General features: G+C 44.1%; 1 protein-coding gene across 1 annotated transcript in view; it reads left to right on the forward strand.

Annotated features, from left to right (window-relative positions):
- Positions 1–927: 927 nt before the first annotated feature.
- The window catches only part of LOC307090315 (wings apart-like protein homolog), a 44,349-nt gene continuing 32,348 nt past the window's right edge, over positions 928–12,928 (forward strand). The window contains exons 1-3 of the mRNA XM_079756899.1: positions 928–1,176; positions 2,080–2,618; positions 8,208–9,069. Coding sequence (XP_079613025.1) covers positions 2,105–2,618; positions 8,208–9,069 — 1,376 coding nt within the window. The 5' untranslated portion in view covers positions 928–1,176; positions 2,080–2,104. The remainder of the gene's footprint in view (positions 1,177–2,079; positions 2,619–8,207; positions 9,070–12,928) is intronic.

Here is a 12,928-nt window from a genome sequence, read left to right on the forward strand (position 1 = left end):
AGTGCACACACACATACTGTGACACACACGCACACACACACACACACACACACACACACACACACACACACACACACACACACACACACACACAATAAAATATGCTCACTGATAACAACTTAATACTGAGACAGCTCTGTTTGATGGTAAAACGGTAGGCTGCTACTAACTTTAACTTATCTTAAATGTCTGATAACATGATGTTTTTCCAATAACTATAGTCTGAAACGAAGTTTGACTTTCGGCAAACATAAATCTACATACAGGGCGCAGAGTCCTAAACTTTGCGTCCTCCATTATTTCATATAATTCTTCGTTGACAGTTGACAATGCATTATAATAATGCCCCTATCGTGCCTCACGATTAAAGTTTGTATTTATGATGGTTGGATCATACATGCATCGGTTGGATTATACTTTATGGGTTGGATCATACATGCATGGGATTGATCATACATGATGGGCTGGATGGATGCGGTCTTTAGCGGAGAGATGACAAGTGCCGTTATGCCGCATTCAGGTCAGCCCAAAAAATGGACAATGCCATTTCTATCGAAACTGAAACTGGCTCCTAACCACTGGCTTTTTTTATAAACAACCTACAAAGTAAGAATACATACATACTTTTCATACTAATCTTTATTGACAATTATTAACAATTAATTGAACAATGTGGGGCTTATTATGACAGATAAATTACTATCTTCGGTAGAGCTACAATCCTAAACAATAAGTATCAAAAACAGAGATAAGTTAATTAAAATCCTACTGATAATTTGTATTTCTAACAAGGGAAAAAACGGTAGGCTTTGGTTAAGTTAATAAAATAACCGTACCTAAACGAACAGAGCCCGTCAGTATGCGATTGTAGATTATCAAATTACCTAACGTGGTGGACTCGAACGCACTAGGGACCACTACAAGGAGGTGAGACCAATGAATGCTCTCGTCTGAACACAGGAGACAGTCTAAAAAGACAAGCGAGTCTAATCTTGATAAAAACACACATCACTGTCTGGGGGCACCGGGACAGAGTGTCACATTGATCCCAGTAAACAGAGACTACGTCAGTCGCGGTGCTGTTTTGGGACAGTCCGCCTTGTTGATATCCAGAGGAGCTGAAGGCCCGGGCTGTGGACAGCCTGCTCTTAGCCCCCACGGTCTTTAGGAGCCCATGTAAGTCCTTCTCTCTACTACCAGTAAACGTACTGGATCAGCCGTATGAACCGTACTGTGTCTACCATATATACTATGTATAGCTCTGTTCAGACCGTGACGGTCGGGGCTGTTGTTGTGGTGAGATGCTAACGCTTAGCTCCTGGCTAACTGTTCCCCGGTCACCATTCAGTGCGTTTACCGCTAAACGTTGACAAAATGAAAGACATCGCATTGGCTGAGGTTTAATTGCAATTCTTTGAGCTGAATGCCTTGCTTGGAAGGAGGTGCGAGCGAATTTCTTGGAGTTATGCTCTGCTTTGTTGTGCCCTAGCGGGCTAATTTAACGGGGTCGGTGTGGCCTTGTTATGCTAGGCTAACGAGACGCTTTGCTATGCTAACGTTATGCTATGCTAACCGGGCCAGTGGACGAGGCGCTATGCTAGGCCAACATGGTTCATAGACGAGACGTTGGGCCAGCCTAAAATTGTAAATGGACGAGACGAAGTGGATGAGATGTTATGCTAGGCTAAGAGGGAAAGAAGATGAGATGTTATGCTAGGCTAACGGGGAGAGAGGACGAGATGTTATGCTAGTCTAAGAGGGCAAGAGGATGAGATGTTATGCTAGGCTAAGAGGGCAAGTGGATGATACTTTATGCTAGGCTACGAGGGCAAGTGGATGAGACGTTATGCTATGCTAAGAGGGCAAGGGGATAAGACGGTTGGGTCGATCTCCACTCTATCCAGCAATATGCAGGCGGGGGATTTGCTTAACCTAGTAGAATACGGTGATTTCAGACAGATTTTGGTTTTTATTCTTCACTAGTGTGTTGGGGGGAAATAATCAATACGGACAAGAGAGTGAGTGAATCCATTACCTTGAATTTCTACTTAATTCTTGTTGTATTTATTTGTATTTCAGAAAATATGATTCATAGGCAACAACAATGACGTCCAGATTTGGTAAAACCTACAGTCGGAAGGGAGGGGAGGGAACGTCCAAGTTTGATGAGGTACTGTCCAACAAGAGAGCCACCCTCAGCACCAAATGGGGCGAGACCACCTACAAAGCCAAAGTGAGCTCCAAGCGAGTCGCCCCTGCCAGCAGTACTGCGAAAAGTGATGCTGTGCGGGATGGCCACAAGCGGCCCCGCATGACAGATGACAAATCAGAGGATCCGTATGGCTTCGACAGCGACGACGAGTCCAAACCGGTGTCATCCCGGTCAGGGAGCAAGCCGTCCCCGGCCAAGACCGCCTCCGCTGAGCCTCCCCAGGCCGAGAGGCCCGGCTTCTCGCTGGATACCTCCAGCAGGTCCTCCTCCGCCCTCCATGGCTGGTCCCTGTCCTCTACGCTCAGTAGGGGGGCCTCAGCCGCATTGAGCAGTGACCGGAGCCAGCCCAGGGTCTTGGAGAACACCGCAGTCTTCTTTAATACCACCACCACTGCCTCCACTACAGGTAAGATGATGGAGATTGGGAGAGCATAGTGGCTAAGGGGGTCATCTCTTAGGTACTGGGTTTAATCCCAGTGTTTCCCCTTGGATGGAGCAACAGGCCCGTTGGTGGCGTTCACATTTGGTAAATCTCTCTCTGACGTCACAGGTAGAAATCTTGTTCAGGGACGAGGTAATGCTTTTGTCAAGTTATGTTTAGTCGAGTTATGTCATAACATTGTAATCAACTTCCAGGGTAGGGATATGATGAGTGTTCTATGAGTGTTTTGAGGCCAATCTAATCCCAATTAGCAAAACCAGCTACCTTTTACAACATATTCACACAACATATTGCAATTTAGCTCAAAATAAGGTGATAATAAAATAAGCGGAATGTGAAAATAGGGCAGGGTTTGTATTGATTATTTAATTGTTTTTAGGCAAATCCATTACACTCAATAGCTGCTTTCACACATACGCGTAATTCCTGCCATTCTCCTGCTATTTTCCTGATAGGCCGTATGTGTGAACAACATATCCGGTTTTCTCTCTGTAGATAATGTAAATGATAGAGTAGAAAGTTGGTATTTCTCACACCACTTGTGTGCGTGTTGGTGACGGTTCTGCATGTCATTGAGTGGCCCCCTAAATGACAACAGCCTTTTGTTCGCTGAATGGTTAAAAAATATTTAAACGTTGGCACTGCTTTTAAGGAGTCATTCGTGGTGAACGCTAAAAGATAAGTCTTTTCAAAACCCTAAAAGTACACATCATACAATAAATTACAATCAATGAGTTCACAGCTGCACGTTTGTATAGAAAATTATTTTATAATTATTATTATCATTATTAATGACAACAGTTGGCTAAACATTAACAAGTCCCGTCCTTCTACTCCCTGTTTACTCAATAAACACAGAAATCAGCTACTAATTTGTCCCAGTGTTTGTTATATGTGAAGTGAAGCAATAAAATACACTCTCTTTCTCCGGTAACGCAGTCGTTCGCGATGACTTTCTTCTTTGTCATTTCTTCTATTTATCTCTTACTAATGCTCCAATCTGTCATCGATCGATGCTTCGGGTTGTGGATGCAACAGAATATATGATGCATCGTTGCAGCAACATTTAAAGGAGACATATTATGGCATTTTCACAACAAATAAACATAGTATTTGAGTTCCAGAAAACATGTTTTTGAAGCTGTTTGCTGGAAATAGCTTTTAGGGAAAAAAAATCTCACCTACCTCTATTCCCCTCTGTTTCAGTCCCTTCAGAATGCCCTGTTTCTAGTGTCTGTAGCTTTAATGCAAATGAGCTGCTGCCCATTGACCAATGAGCTGTCAGACTGAACCATAGTATGGAGGAGAAGGGATTGTTGCCGTTTGCGGACTCCTGGAGCTCTTTATCTATATAATAATAATATTATGTATGGGTATTTATATAATATATCTAATATCACAATCCCAATATGCGTCTGACGTCTCTGGCACTTTCACAACAAGTAAAGACTCGTAGTGGGGGATATCTCGGCCATGGTTGAGAAGATTTGGGGGAAAGGAACTTTGGCCTTGACTCTCTGAAGTCCATGAACCGCGACATGGAGGAGAAAGGGATTGTACTCCGGGAGCTGAGATGCTGAACGGCCGCCGAGCTCCCCGCGCCGGAGCTGCCGGACTGCCTCCGAAGCTTTCCAGCTGCTCCGGCGGGTGTCCTCCTGGAGCTGAAAAGTCCGGCGGTGGTAGCTCGGCGGCAGGCCGTCAGCTGAGCTCCGGGAGTACAATCCCTTTCTTCTCCGTGTCTCCTCCTCCGGACTGCGGCCGAAGCTTCGGTGACAGTCGGGCAGCTCCGGCGGTGCCGCCGGCAGAGAAAGGGATTGTACTCCCGGAGCTGAGCTGCCGCTGAGTTCCCCCCGCCAGAGCTGCTTGTCCGCTGGTCCACAAAATCTTTTTTGTGGACCCACTCCCCTCCAATCAGAGCTATGCTCTGCTTGGAGGGGAGTGTGGAAGTGGGAGGTAATATTCAACTGTGCCCCCCTCCTACGTAGGAGGGGGCACCAAAACTGACTTGCTCGTTAACTGTAGGCGGGATACTTTCAGAAATGCATATCTCCCGAATCCCAGGAAAAGTCTTGTTTTCATAATATGTCCCCTTTAAGATGATTGCGATGAGTTCTTCCTCTGTGCTGTTTGTGTTCAAACTGAAAGAAACTAGAGTGACAGCGGCTGCAGCTCGTCAATCAAGGCCGTTCATTTGTAATATCATCTCAACTACTAGTGAAAAATATCACCAATTGTCCAATCTTCACAACACTAATCTGTATGAATTCGGTCCTCCTTTAAAATGCTTTTGTTTATTGCAAAGGGTATAAAAGATGAATGAAGCAGTAAGGAAGAAAGTAATTAATTAGTATGTTAATTAGCTAACATACATTTAGGTGACTCGACTACCAAACAGCTGTAGAAAATGTTAGTTGGGGTAGCCAAGCGCTGATCAGTGGTCAAAACAAGCAAACTAAAAATCACTTTACGAGCATGTTGAATGTTGTAACTTTATAACGTTACCTCAAACATACATTTTTCCTACATGAATGGATTCTACTTGTGGTAGCTGACGATGATGACTGAGAGCTGATGCAAGTGTTTATAGTTTGAAAGATATTCGAGATATTTATGCTATGAATTACAGCCAGTGTAATGCGATGAACTGAAGACTACCTGAATAAGTCCTGTGTCTAGCAGTGTAGACCTGCCCAGGAGACGATCGGGACTAGCACCCCTCTCTATAGAGCCATAGATTGGTCGACTTTTACACAATAGGTAAATTACAATATACCCTCGACCAAACGATAGCCGAACCAAAATACAATTAAACCGTAGACTTCCTGCATTTCAGAATGTCCCCAGTGGATTGAAACCGCTGTTTAGAAGTGTTTCCCATTAGCTCTACAACAGTAAAAGGCATGTAAAGAACAGCTTAGCCAATGGAGGTCCGGTCTCAAAGACGGTATATATGTGTACACTTTTAACAGACTTGACATGGACAGTATAAACCACCATGACAGCTAGTTCATGTAGAGTGGTGTGACAAGAGCCCAAAGTTCAAAAGCAAAGCATACAATGCATTGTAAGAGGAACTGGAAGACGGGTATTCCACGTTTCACCTGGGACACCTGTACTCTCTGCAGTTCGCCGCCGTTTCAATGATTCTCTATGCCAGGCCAGTATTTAGCCACACTTCTTTTGTCGGTGTAAATAACATGTGGAGCACATTCTAAATCGAGGACTGTATACAGTCAAAAAAATAGACAAAAAATGTATTGTCATTTTGCTGAGCGTTTCCTTGCGGCTTGATGCCTCGCTTGCCTGCCCAGTCTAGCAGTGGGTGGCGGCACCAACAATCTTTGAATACATTTGATCGGAGAAGCCAAAGAGTGAAAGAAAGCGATGGAACCAGCATTTTAATATTTTGATATTTCAGAAAAGGAAACTCAGCCATGGAAATGAGTTGACTGAAGAGTGGTGGTGAAAGGTGCTCTTCCTTTTCAAGACGGGCCTCATAGTTTGAAAATCCAACGATGTTGCTAAAATAGACCCATCTAAAGTTGGCACCTCACTCCTGCACTCGCAAAGGTTACATATCACATGCTTCCACGCTAAGAATCAGATCAATGATTCTGCTATCATTTGACAATTGCTGTCCAGTGTGAGGAGGCCTTTAATCCCCCCCGACCGAGTCCAGAAGACACCACAAAGCTCTACCTGCTAAAGAGAATGGGTTGGTTATTGAGTGCACATTAATGGAAGAGGCAGCAATGTTTTTCCATTTATGGCGATCCGTACCTTATGATGCCTTTCATGATTCATCACCGGATAAATGGCACTAATTGGAAGTAGGTCTACTCTCATACTTTTGAAAGCAATTATTCAGAACTGGGACTGATGAGTGGATCCCAAAACCACAGACGTGATATTGTTGTTTGGCTTTTTGAAGTTAATCAAATGACACATTTGTTTAAACCAATTAAACCACGTCAGAAATAAAAAGGAAGATAGCGTCAATCAGTTGATAAACTTGACTATGCATCAGTGGTCCGCCTGCCACTTTACGCACTATGAATGGACTTTCTTCTTTCTTTGACTCGGTAACTCAAAACCCAGCGAATATTCAAAGCTTCAAATGATTTATTTGGGCCAACCCGAATATAAGCTTAACATCAATTGATTGAATATAATCAATATAATTAGTGCCCCTGATTGTTTTCAGTTGGCAGGTGTGACTAGCTACCATTACCAATCCCACTTCTGATTCTGAATAGTTGTGTATGATCCACACATATGAACTGCATAAAGAAGGTCTAGGACCATAAATACACAGCATCCAGATGGTCATTATGAATCACAGTAGGTGAGATAATGCTGCCAATTTTAACCTCTAGCGTTTAGTGGGATATCACTAATTCCTATTTAAAGTTGCAATGCCAAAACCTGTTAAACACCTAAGTCAACTGAAATGCACCAAGAATGAAGACGGATCTAGTGGGGATCTTCTGTCTCTAAGAGACGTGGTGTGCGTGTCCGCCTTCCCCAGTGCTAAAGGGGCTCTCTCACTTGTTATGTAAGGAGGTAAAGGTAACGTAACTTATCGATAAAGCCCAAAATACGCACCCCACGAACCGTGCTTGTCAAAACAGCTGTCTCTATTATTTTCTATCTACAACCCCCAAACCGGGGGCAGCTGGGCGTGTGTTTTTGTGTTTTTGTGACAAGTTTGCATGCCCAGGTTTTGGTTTTGACGCTGCAGCGCGGCACATCCTTTTGGGGCTAGGGGAGGGACTTGACGGGCATTACAGACGCGCCGTGGTGCTGCGTTGGCAGTATGTTTAACACTTAACGCACTTTAAAAAAAATAACATTTAGAGTCCCGTTGTTGGTGAAGTAAGCCTTTACCGCGATGCCTTCCTCCTAAACGTTTTAAATATCTAATCTAAATATCTTTCTATTGGGCGGAAAAAATATATAATTATATTCTCCTGTCGTGAATCATGAATACAATTATTTTATGATCCAAATGTTTTATAGGGGCTCTGAATGTTGGTTTAGATATATTGCAATTATATGTACGTTCCTTGACCACAGATAATTTCCTCTTCATTATTAATAACCAAACCAAAAGGTAATTTTGTGATGAATAAGTATCACAGAATTAACTTTTTAAAAGGTTGCATCAATTGTTTCTGTTGGGCTATTTTGGTTTCATTACCCCCACATATTTCAGAGGAGACATGATTTCTCTCAAAGCCCTTTCTAAAGCTGTCTTTCTCTGAAAATCCTTTTTCCTTGTTTTGGGGTTGACCAAAAGCTAAGATGGTGCAGAATAAAGAGAACTTGCTTGTGTGCTTCAGGAGAAAGCATCTTATTTATAGAGGGTTTTATGTTAAAAAGAAAAACATGCATTCAGTGTGTGATGGGCACTCATTATCCAATCTTTTCCGAAAATGGCTCTTTTATTTTCATTTTGTACATTTTATTTTGTAATGATAGAGGTACCACACGACACACACACGGCCTTGACCATAATATGTTGTCCTCTGTCTCTTTGTTGTTGGCCTGCAGGCGACAAGTCCAAGCTCAGCTCCTCTCCTGCCTCGTCTGAGAAGCAGCACAGCTACTCTTGGTACCGGAACGCCTCAGAGAGCGACAAAAAGCCCATGGCGTTGACCACCACGCTGAAGACAGAGTCCAAGGGGGACTCCTCCTCTTCCTACGACGCCTGGGACGCCATCATGGGCCTCCCCTCTCCTTTGCAAAGCCAAGCCCCCCGCAACCCCCCTTCAACGCAGTGGGCCTCCAGTGTTAGCCCCGCTGGCGGATACGCGTTCGGGCACAGCGGGGCGTCGGGCCTGGGCCTGGTGGCAGGCCGGACCAGGGAGCAGGAGAAGGTCCCTTCTCCCCCGCGACCACAGAGCCCCGGTGAGAGCGAGGATTTCGGGAGCGATTGGGACATCCCGGTCGAGCCGTCGTTGGACCAATCCCAGACCTCCTCTTCCTCGCTTCTCCGAAGCACCAATTGTCGGACGTACAGGAGACCCAACAAGCAGGGTGCCGGGAAGTCATCAGACCCTGGCGGTGTGCCCGCTGCTGGCCCCCCCAAGAACCCGTCCGACACCTGTAATAAGCCCAGCGGCAGTGGGAGGGGCCGGGCCAGGGACTTCACCGTGCTCCACCCTTCCTGCCTGTCGGTGTGCAACGTCACCATTCAGGAGCGAGGGGTGGAGGACTTTACCAGTGGCGGGCCGCCCTCTGGTGGTGGTGTCGCTGGTGGTGGTGTCGCTGGTGGTGGTGTCGCTGGTGGTGGTGGTGGTGGTGGTAGTAGCGGTGTAAGCGGTCTTAGCCTCGCTACCTCAGGAAGTGCTGTCGAACTCGCTGAGGCAGGATGGCAGCGTAAGAAGAGTGAAGCGGAGGTGACCAAACCCAGGTACAGCAAACACAAGCATGTTACACAAGCACATAGCAGGATCGTTGTTTTTGGTTTGACCAGTTGGTTTATTCCAAGTTTAATCTCAAGTGGCCATAGCTAAGCTCTGTTGTAAAAGGTCAAAAACATGACCAAGGGAAGAACTTATGGGCCAATGTCTCATCTGGGATCCAGCGGTCCTGCTGATGTTAAAGCAGAACGTTCCGGAGCAGTAGTTAAGTTTAAATGATGAAATAAACTCAATCGTGAGAAGCAAGAAGGAGCTTGTGTATTTTTACACAAGCTCTGTGGATATGATGTCGAACAGGATGTTTGAGTTTGTCTTCCCAACGGCTCCTTGATAAGTTAACTAGTGTCCTTGACTGTTAACAACATAATGGCTGGAAGGGATACCCCCCTTCGCCCAGATTTGATTTAGTCTGGTATCAGACTTTAAGGCCCGTCCACACGGAGCCGATTTTTAGGTGAAACCGCATAAGTCTGGTGCGTTTCGGCCGACCGCCCAGACGGAGCCGGCGAATCCGGTGCACGTAATCACACATTTCTGAAACCACCCTCGGAGGTGGTTTCAAATCTATCGGGACCTATGCTGTTTCATTAGGATTCGTGTGGACGCCTGAAACGCAAGCGATGACGTCATTAGCCCCCCACCAGCTGGGGGACGTTGAATTTTTTATTTATTATTCTTTTTGTAGCTTTAAATAAAGCCCCTTGACAAATTAAATTACTAACTGTACATTAAAAAGTATTTCTGCTCAATTTAAAACATTGAATCTCCTCTCGACTGAATGCTTGTTACAGCGCGCAGGCTTGATGCGCTCCACTTTTTTCTGTGGAGAACCAGCGCCTTGAATACTTACTACAGCGTTTCTACAGCTCGATGCGGTTTCGCAATGACTCCGTCTTTACGGAGATATTCCTGAACCGCATAAAACGAAACCGGATCTTTTCGGCTCCGTGTGGACGGGGCCTAAATCACCATATCACATGTCTCCAAACCTCTCCATCTGCCAACTGTTTGGTCACATATTATCTCCTCGAGGAGGGTCTTCTTTGGTGATCTCCTTGAGGAGGGTCTTCTTCTTGGACTATTTCTTGATTTGGTTTGTGCTCGACAACGCTCCACTGCCATTGTTTCTTTCAAGGCAGTCGTCGCCTTTGCCTTTGCCTTATCTTATTTTGAAGTGTCCCATCAGGTTCCTGGCAGCCGAAATGGTGCAACGTAATGGGTCCTGTTTCAGAGCAGTATTAATTCCCGGCTGTAGCATGTGTCCTCCCTACTAGCCTCCTTGAACGTTGCCCTTTTTCTCCGGGCCTTTCGCAGCGTCTCGGTGCACAGCTTCATGTTGTGTGTTCTTCACGGTCGTGAACAAGGGCTACTCACCTGTCAGTAGAATGGCGGAGGCGTGTGCTGTTCTCCAGGCTGTGGTTCGATGTGGACACCTGAACGGCTCGGCTCCATTCATCTGGTTTATAATACCAAGGCACAGAGGTCCCACTCCTGAGATATATTTTGATTAGTGACGGGTGACCACCATGTTCACCGAGGTCCAAAGCTCCGCTGTGAAACACAGAGTAGGGCTGCTCGATTATGGAAAAAAATCATAATCCTGATTATCTTAGTCAACATTGAAATCACGATTATTCATATGATTATTTTTGAGTTTGAAAACATGATGTATTTACTCATCATGTCTCTCCCAAAAAACACTTTGTAACTTCGAAACTTTGAAATTTCGCCTTAATAAAAATACACAAATGGTCAAAAAGAAAATGTTCAAATCAAAAATAATGTACAGATATGTATCCAGCTGTACTGCACTTTCTATAAAACATTTAATGAGAAAAATAAATAAAAATAGGGTGCCAAGCACAAAGTGCGAAGGCAACCTATTGTAATTGTTAGTTTTATTAGGGTGCCAAGCACAAAGTGCGATGGCAACCTATTGTAATTGTTATTGTTTTTATTATTAGGGTGCCAAGCACAAAGTGCAATGGCAACCTATTGTAATTGTTAATTTTATTAGGGGTCCTACGAAATCCGCAGGAACCCTATCGTATTCGTTAGTATTATTACTATTATTTTTTCTTTTCCTGACAAAATCAGCCATATCTCAAAAACGACATGGTCAAAAGTTCTGGCAGGCCTGTAGAACTCGTGAAATGAGTGAGGGATAACAAGGATGGGCCAGAATGAACTATAGGTGGCGCTATAACAAGCCTTTGAAGTGCAACATACTCAACAGGCTGCCATTTCCACTAGGCAAGTGCAATATGTATGAAACTTGTTATACATGCAACATTAGTCATGATGAACAACTTTCACACTGCAAGCCATACGGTCTGACCATTTGGATATAGTGCAGTGACCACAACTTGACCAAACACCCACACCTTAACTCCATTGGCGGCGAAAGTGGAAAAAGCTGCAAACTTGGCACACATGTACCCGGTGACTGTGGGACTATATGGTGTTAAATTCATAGCAATAAGGCCAAAGACGGCAGAGATATACATTTTAAAGTGAAATACATGCATATCTCCGATATTTAAACAGCTCTAACATTGCGTCGAAAACACGTAGGCTCGGCAGTCGAATATGGCTAAAAAGGGCAGATTCCATGCCAAATTTCAAGTCGATATCTGAAAATGGAACTTGGATGCATTTGTTTGAAGTTGTCTTCCTGAACCGCGGCCATTCTACAATGCAGGCTGGGCCTTAAAGCAGTACACACGTAATAAAAAAAACGTCCGTTTGACAGTGGATTTTGACACAGTATGCTTTAGAAACATGGTTGGTGATTGTTTTGATATCTTAACTTCCTTAACTTCCTGTCTTAACTTCTAAAGGGTTAGATCTTAGGTTTAGGGTTAGGATTAGGGTTAGGCCTTAGGGTTAGGGTTAGGCTTTAGGGTTAGGCCTTAGGGTTAGGGTTAGGCCTTAGGGTTATGTTGATATTATTGTTTGTTCAAAAAACTTTGAACAAACATATCTCATAACCGCTTTGACGTAGTCATCAAACTTTGTTCACACATGCATATCCTCAAGTTGACCAAATATGCCTCAAGAACCTATGACTTTATTTGGATAGATTTACGACTATCTTGAACTTGGTTAAAAACACTAAATTCCCTGAGGATCCTAGGTATTTTCACTTAGGCAATGATCCATTAGCACATAACAGCTTAGGACCAATGTCTTCAATCTGACATAATGGGAAGTCTGTACAATAAAGATTAAAGCAAACAGGAGCCATTGACTTCTAAAAAGGGTGTTGTTTAAAATGCGTAAAGACTTAAATGCTTATCAACATTAAAATGGACTCCTATGATCTTGAGTCCAATTGAAAACTTGTTCAGAATCAAATTCTGAACAAGGGAGGCTCAGCATATTTCCAATTAGGGCGTGGCATCTTAATGGGCGTGGCCTGTGACTAAAATCACCAAAGTGATTGTTTGACGCTAAAATCGCAATCAAAATTTGATGAATTGCCCAGCCCTACCTCAGAGGTGAGTTTCTAGCAAGTTATAATTAGTTCTCTATCGCTGTACTTCAGAGAGGGGGTGTGAAGTGCTGGAGCTTTTTGAGGCCGTCCATCTTTTTCAGAAATGGACTACTTTACTTTTTGAGTCTTATATCCATAGAGATGAACTCTACTATGGAGTGTGTTACAGGGTTTCCAACGGAACTTTACAGTTTAGGCAGCTGCCTGAGCAACACACGCCTGCCGCCATAACTACATATTTTTTTTGTTGTAAATATTATATAAACGTGTAAAGTTTTCTAAACTTCATGCACTCTCTGTGTATAGATCAAGAAAGACTTGCGGCCTGGCAGCCTGAATGAACGGAGGATGGC

The sequence above is a fragment of the Pollachius pollachius genome (genome assembly GCF_949987615.1).
Source record: "Pollachius pollachius genome assembly, chromosome: 19".
NCBI classification, from domain to species: domain Eukaryota; kingdom Metazoa; phylum Chordata; class Actinopteri; order Gadiformes; family Gadidae; genus Pollachius; species Pollachius pollachius.